We start from the raw sequence: 8114 nt of genomic DNA, 5'->3' as shown, positions 1-8114 counted from the left end.
TTCTTTCATACTTCTAATTGAAATGTTGTTTCATCTTTAGGCCACAATCAACTCCCCCCCCCCCCCCCAACATCTACCACCCATTCACCAACCATACATCAATCAACCATCTATAATCAGCTTTCTGCCATCCATTATCTACTACCCATTTTTTAATATAACTGCCTTAAATATTGTTTGTATTTATTATAATGATTTTACATTTTTCTATGCAGATTTTATTGTTTTAAGTGTTTTAGGGTTTATGTAGCCAATCGGCATCAGCCAATGTTAATTATATGCAATTTGTTTCTGTCTGGGTGTTTTAAATTTGATATCATTGCATCATTTGATAATATGATGACTCATTTGTATTTTCTATATTGCAGGCTTTCCCTTGCCAGGATCCACCACAACTACTGTTACAATTCAACAGCCGTCAAGCAGGAACAAGTCTGCGTCAATCCTGACCTACCCCCAACCAGCCTTTAAAACCGTATACCTTTTTAGCAAATCTTAATGAGTATTCTTTCATACTTCTAATTGAAATGTCGCTTTATCTTTAGGCCACAATGAACTCCCCCTCCACCAGCCATCCATTCACCTACAATCCAATAATCTACCATCTTTCATTTACCATCCGTAATCAGCTATCTGCCATCCATTATCTACTACCCATTTTAAATTTTTTAATATAACTGCCTTAAATATTGTTTGTATTTATTATATTGATTTTACATTTTCTATGCAGATTTTATTGATTGTTTTAAGTGTTTTAGGGTTTATGTAGCCAATCGGTATCAGCCAATGTTAATTATATGCAATTTGTTTCTGTCTGGGTGTTTTAAATTTGATAAAATTGCATCATTTGATAATATGATGACTCATTTGTATTTTCTATATTGCAGGCTTTCCCTTGCCAGGATCCACCACAACTACTGTTACAATTCAACAGCCGTCAAGCAGGAACAAGTCTGCGTCAATCCTGACCTACCCCCAACCAGCCTTTAAAACCGTATACCTTTTTAGCAAATCTTAATGAGTATTCTTTCATACTTCTAATTGAAATGTCGCTTTATCTTTAGGCCACAATGAACTCCCCCTCCACCAGCCATCCATTCACCTACAATCCAATAATCTACCATCTTTCATTTACCATCCGTAATCAGCTATCTGCCATCCATTATCTACTACCCATTTTAAATTTTTTAATATAACTGCCTTAAATATTGTTTGTATTTATTATATTGATTTTACATTTTCTATGCAGATTTTATTGATTGTTTTAAGTGTTTTAGGGTTTATGTAGCCAATCGGCATCAGCCAATGTTAATTATATGCAATTTGTTTCTGTCTGGGTGTTTTAAATTTGATAAAATTGCATCATTTGATAATATGATGACTCATTTGTATTTTCTATATTGCAGGCTTTCCCTTGCCAGGATCCACCACAACTACTGTTACAATTCAACAGCCGTCAAGCAAGCAACAAGTCTGTGTCAATCCTGACCTACCCCCAACCAGCCTTTAAAACCGTATACCTTTTTAGCAAATCTTAATGAGTATTCTTTCATACTTCTAATTGAAATGTCGCTTTATCTTTAGGCCACAATGAACTCCCCCTCCACCAGCCATCCATTCACCTACAATCCAATAATCTACCATCTTTCATTTACCATCCGTAATCAGCTATCTGCCATCCATTATCTACTACCCATTTTAAATTTTTTAATATAACTGCCTTAAATATTGTTTGTATTTATTATATTGATTTTACATTTTCTATGCAGATTTTATTGATTGTTTTAAGTGTTTTAGGGTTTATGTAGCCAATCGGCATCAGCCAATGTTAATTATATGCAATTTGTTTCTGTCTGGGTGTTTTAAATTTGATAAAATTGCATCATTTGATAATATGATGACTCATTTGTATTTTCTATATTGCAGGCTTTCCCTTGCCAGGATCCACCACAACTACTGTTACAATTCAACAGCCGTCAAGCAAGCAACAAGTCTGTGTCAATCCTGACCTACCCCCAACCAGCCTTTAAAACCGTATACCTTTTTAGCAAATCTTAATGAGTATTCTTTCATACCTCTAATTAAAATGTTGTTGTTTTATCTTTAGGCCACAAACTTCCCCACCACCAACCATCCAATCACCTACCATCTAATAATCAAAAATCTTTCATTTACCATCCGTAATCAGCTATCTGCCATCCATTCATCTACTACCCATTTTTATGAAATATTGTATGATTTTTAAACTTTTTTTAAACTGATTTTTATGAGTGTTATATATTATTACATTATTTGATATGTTTTATCATTCTTACTATTTGTTATATTATGGTGGTGTAAGACGACAACAACGAAGGTTGGCAGTGGATATGACAAAAGCTGTGGAGGAAAAGGTTGACAACGAAGATTGGTAGTGGACATGACAACAAAGAAGGTGGTGGTGGACAACGAGATAGTGGTGGACATATTTTGCAGATTTCTCCGGTTCACAAGCCACTGCCTCCCTCTACCATCCACCAAAGAACCATGCAGCCACCAACAACGAACAAATGCACCTGCCTTAAATATTGTTGGTATGGTATGTATTATAGTGATTTTACATTTTTTCTATGCAGAGTTTGTAAATAATGTTTAGGTTTATGTAGCCAATAGGCATCAGCCAATGTTAATAAATGATTTATATGCATTTTTCTGTACGTGCGGTGTTTTAAATGTGATATTATCGCAACATTTTATAATATGATGACTCATTTGTATTTTCTATATTTCAGGCTTTCCCTTGCCAGGATCCACCACAACTACTGTTACAATTCAACAGCCGTCAAGCAAGCAACACGTCTGCGTCAATCCTGACCTACCCCCAACCAGCCTTTAAAACCGTATACTTTTTTAGCAAATCTTAATGAGTATTCTTTCATACTTCTAATTGAAATGTCATTTCATCTTTAGGCCACAATCAACTCCCCCCCCCCAAACATCTACCACCCATTCAACCACCATTCATAAATCAACCATCTATAATCAGCTTTCTGCTATCCATCATCTACTACCCATTTTAAATTTTTTAATATAACTGCCTTAAATATTGTTTGTATTTATTATATTGATTTTACATTTTCTATGCAGATTTTATTGATTGTTTTAAGTGTTTTAGGGTTTATGTAGCCAATCGGCATCAGCCAATGTTAATAATATGCAATTTGTTTCTGTCTGGGTGTATTAAATTTGATATGATCACAACATTTGATGACTCTTTTGTATTTTCTATATTTCAGGCTTTCCCTTGCCAGGATCCACTGCAACTATTGTCACCATTCATCAGCCACCAAACAAGCAACAAGTCTGTAACAACCGACTGACCAACCAGCCTTTTACTTCCATATCCTTTTTATATGCAGATTTTAATGAGTATTCTTTTCAAAAATTGTAGTTTTTATGTGACCATCATTAACAATCAACTCTCCCCACCAACCATACACCATCCATCCACCATCAATGATCTGACATCATCTACCATCTACTACACATATAAATATTGCATGATTTGAAATAGTTTGATTTACAGATTTTTATGAGTGTTTCATATTATTACATTATTTGTTTTTATCATTCTTTCTAGTTGATATTTGGTATATTTTGCAGATTTCTCCGGTTCACAAGCCACTGCCTCCCTCTACCATCCACCAAAGAACCCTGAAGCCACCAACAATGAAAGAATCCACCTGCCTTAATTATTGTTTGTATGTAATATAGTGATTTTATATTTTTCTTATGCAGAGTTTGTTAAATAATGTTTTAGATTTGTAGCCAATAGGCATCAGCCAATGTTAAAAATGATTTATATGCAATTTTCTGTGCGGGTGTTTTAAATTTGATATCATTGCATCATTTGATAATGTGATGTCTCATTTGTATTTTCTATATTTCAGGCTTTCCCTTGCCAGCATCCACCACAACTACTGTTACAATTCAACAGCCATCAAGCAAGCAACACGTCTGCGACAATCCTGACCTACCCCCAACCAGCCTTTAAAACCGTATACCTTTTTAGCAAATTTTAATGAGTATTCTTTCATACTTCTAATTAAAATGTTGTCATTTTATCTTTAGGCCACAAACTTCCCCACCACCAACCATCCAATCACCTACCATCTAATAATCAAAAATCTTTCATTTACCATCTGTAATCAGCTATCTGCCATCCATTCATCTACTACCCATTTTTATTAAATATTGTATGATGTTTAAACTTTTTTTTAAACTGATTTTTATGAGTGTTATATATTATTACATTATTTGACATGTTTTATCATTCTTTCTATTGGATATATTATGGTGGTGTAAGATGACAACAACGAAGGTTGGCAGTGGACATGACAAAAGCTGTGGAGGAAAAGGTCAACAACGAAGGTTGGTAGTGGACATGACAACAAAGAAGGTGGTGGTGGACAACGAGATAGTGGTGGACATATTTTGCAGATTTCTCCGGTTCACAAGCCACTGCCTCCCTCTACAATCCACCAAAGAACCATGCAGCCACCAACAACGAACAAATGCACCTGCCTTAAATATTGTTGGTATGGTATGTATTATAGTGATTTTACATTTTTTCTATGCAGAGTTTGTAAAATAATGTTTAGGTTTATGTAGCCAATAGGCATCAGCCAATGTTAATAAATGATTTATATGCATTTTTCTGTACGTGCGGTGTTTTAAATGTGATATTATCGCAACATTTGATAATATGATGACTCATTTGTATTTTCTATATTGCAGGCTTCCCCTGCCAGGATCCACCACAACTATTGTTACCTCTCATCAGCCACCAAACAAGCAAAAAGTCTGTAACAACCGACTGACCAACCAGCCTTTTACTTCCATATCCTTTTTATATGCAGATTATAATGAATATTCTTTCAAATATTGTAGTTTTTATATGGCCAACATTAACAATCAACTCTCCCCACCAACCATACACCATCCATCCATCATCAATGATCTGAAATCATCTACTACACATCATTATTAAATATTTCATGATTTTAAATAGTTTGATATACAGATTTTTATGAGTGTTTCATAATATTACATTATTTGATTTGTTTTTATCATTCTTTCTGGTTGACTTATTTTGCAGATTTTCTCCAGTTCACAAGCCGTTAACTTCTTCCACCATCCAACAAAAGAACCCTGCAGCTACCAACAACCTACAAACCGACCTGCCTCAAAATTTGTATGTATGTATTATATTGATCAGTGTAATTTGCTATACTGATTTTGTTGAATATTTAAAAACATTCTACTTTCATATATTTTTAATGTTTGTGTAAACACAAATGTCATCCAACATTTATAAAGTATTTGAATTAGTTTCATATGCATTTTTTTCTGTAGTGTCTTACACTAGATGTGATTGTGTCAGTTTTAAATAAAGTTTGGTTACTCTTTTGTATTTTCTATATTGCAGTTTCCCTAGCCAGCATCCACTGCAACTATTGTTACTTCTCATCAGCCACCAAACAAGCAACAAGTCTGTAACAACCGACTGACCAACCAGCCTTTTACTTCCATATCCTTGTTATATGCAGATTATAATGAGTATTCTTTTCAAATATTGTAGGTTTTATATGACCATCATTAACAATCAACTCTCCCCACCAACCATACACCATCCATCCACCATCAATGATCTGACATCATCTACCATCTACTACACATCAATACTAAATATTGCATGATTTGAAATAGTTTGATATCTTTATGAGAGTTTATATTATTACATTATTTGATGTTTTTATCATTCATTCTAGTTGATATTTGGTATATTTGCAGATTTCTCCGGTTCACAAGCCACTGCCTCCCCCTATCATCCACCAAAGAACCCTGCAGCCACCAACATCGAACGAATCCACCTGCCTTAAATATTGTTTGTATGTATTATAGTAATTTTACATTTTTTCTATACAGAGTTTTGTTAATTAAATAATGTTTAGGTTTATGTAGCCAATAGGCATAAGCCAATGTTAATAAATGATTTATATGCAATTTGTTTGTCTGGGTGCTTTAAATTTGATAAAATTGCATCATTTGATAATATGATGACTCATTTGTATTTTCTATATTGCAGGCTTTCCCTTGCCAGGATCCACCACAACTACTGTTACAATTCAACAGCCGTCAAGCAGGAACAAGTCTGTGTCAATCCTGACCTACCCACAACCAGCCTTTAAAACCGTATACCTTTTTAGCAAATCTTAATGAGTATTCTTTCATACTTCTAATTGAAATGTCGTTTCATCTTTAGGCCACAATCAGCTCCCCCCCCCCAACATCTACCACCCATTCACCAACCATACATCAATCAACCATCTATAATCAGCTTTCTGCCATCCATCATCTACTACCCATTTTTTAATATAACTGCCTTAATTATTGTTTGTATTTATTATATTGATTTTACATTTTCTATGCAGATTTTATTGATTGTTTTAAGTGTTTTAGGGTTTATGTAGCCAATCGGCATCAGCCAATGTTAATTATATGCAATTTGTTTCTGTCTGGGTGTTTTAAATTTGATAAAATTGCATCATTTGATAATATCATGACTCATTTGTATTTTCTATATTGCAGGCTTTCCCTTGCCAGGATCCACCACAACTATTGTCACCATTCAACAGCCGTCAAGCAAGCAACGAGTCTGTGTCAATCCTGACCTACCCACAACCAGCCTTTAAAACCGTATACCTTTTTAGCAAATCTTAATGAGTATTCTTTCATACTTCTAATTAAAATGTTGTTTTATCTTTAGGCCACTATCACCTTCCCCACCACCAGCCATCCATTCACCTACAATCCAATAATCTACCATCTTTCATTTACCATCCGTAATCAGCTATCTGCCATCCATTCATCTACTACCCATTTTTATCAATATTGTATGATGTTTAAACTTCTTTTAAACTGATTTTTATGAGTGTTATATATTATTACATTATTTGATATTTGTTATCATTCTTTCTATTTGATATATGGTGGTAGTGGTGTAAGATGACAACAACGAAGGTTGGCAGTGGACATGACAAAAGCTGTGGAGGAAAAGGTCGACAACAAAGGTTGGTGGTGGACATGGCGATGACAACAAAGGTGGAGTACAGCAACAAAGTTTGGTGGTGGGCACGATGAAAATGAAGGATGGTGGTGAAGGAAGACACAAAGACATCCTGCTTCCTGGAAAATATTGTATTGTATTAAATGTTTATTGTAATATTAATGTATGCTTAAATATTTTCCTGCATTTTTTTTGTAAGGAACTCTATTTTAACCAACCACTACTAAACACATCCATGCTCCGACCAACCGTTTTGCAAACACTTTTTTTTCTATCATGTTGTGCATTATTTGTTAGCCCAAGGTCCTACCTTTGGTTTAACAAAGGGAATCGCATGTTATTGAGTATAAAATGCTCAAATATATACCGTATCAACATTTCCTACGAATGATTGATTTGGCATTTTTAGGGAATTTGATCTGTTGTAAATTAGTTTGTCAAATACAACCTTTTCCATTCAATAGATTTGTTTTCAAAGTGTACAGTTTTTATTTCTGTCGTGTCCCTTCTCTCTCCAGATTGAAAATTAAACTTCAAGGTCTACAAAAAAAGTTAAAACATATCAAAAACATTGCATCAACCAACCCAACCCAAGCTCCCAACTGTCTTCTTCAAGCTATCAAGTCATTAAAAACAGTTAAAACATATTAAATACATTGCGTAACCCACCCCTACCCAAGCCAGCCCCACCCACCCCCTCTGTGTTCTTCCCGAGCGTCCATCCATCATCTTCAAGCTATCTGAAAGAACAAGTTATTAAAAACAGTTAAAACATATTAAATACATTGCGTAACCCACCCCTACCCGAGCCAACCCCACCCAACCCCCCTCTGTGTTCCTCCCGAGCGTCCATCCATCATCTTCAAGCTATCTGAAAGAACAAGTTATTAAAAACAGTTAAAACATTAAATACATTGCATAACCCACCCCTTCCCAACCCCCCCGTCTTCTTCCCGAGCCTCTGTCTGTCTTCTTCAAGCTATCTGAAAGAACAAGTCATTAAAAA

At 34.8% G+C, this 8114-nt stretch overlaps 1 protein-coding gene across 1 annotated transcript; it reads left to right on the top strand.

The window, feature by feature from the left end:
* The first annotated feature begins 676 nt into the window (after positions 1–676).
* Positions 677–7314, top strand: LOC139967517 (uncharacterized). Its single transcript, XM_071971401.1, has 10 exons — positions 677–695; positions 888–994; positions 1407–1514; positions 1927–2034; positions 2772–2879; positions 4346–4582; positions 5138–5237; positions 6128–6234; positions 6631–6738; positions 7039–7314. Exons 6-10 carry the CDS (start codon positions 4346–4348, stop codon positions 7180–7182), a joined length of 696 nt encoding a protein of 231 aa, XP_071827502.1. The 5' UTR covers positions 677–695; positions 888–994; positions 1407–1514; positions 1927–2034; positions 2772–2879; the 3' UTR covers positions 7183–7314.
* Positions 7315–8114: the final 800 nt, after the last annotated feature.

Source organism: Apostichopus japonicus, chromosome 5 (genome assembly GCF_037975245.1).
Source record: "Apostichopus japonicus isolate 1M-3 chromosome 5, ASM3797524v1, whole genome shotgun sequence".
Lineage (NCBI taxonomy): Eukaryota > Metazoa > Echinodermata > Holothuroidea > Aspidochirotida > Stichopodidae > Apostichopus > Apostichopus japonicus.
This window is presented reverse-complemented; position numbering and strand designations above follow the sequence as displayed.

Coding starts and splice junctions, on each gene's coding strand:
- LOC139967517 (XM_071971401.1), top strand. CDS start 4,346: ATGACAACAACGAAGGTTGGCAGTGGACATGACAAAAGCTGTGGAGGA. Junction 4,583..5,137: donor CCTTAAATATTGTTGGTATG/GTATGTATTATA, acceptor CTTATTTTGCAG/ATTTTCTCCAGTTCACAAGC. Junction 6,235..6,630: donor CACAACCAGCCTTTAAAACC/GTATACCTTTTT, acceptor TCTATATTGCAG/GCTTTCCCTTGCCAGGATCC.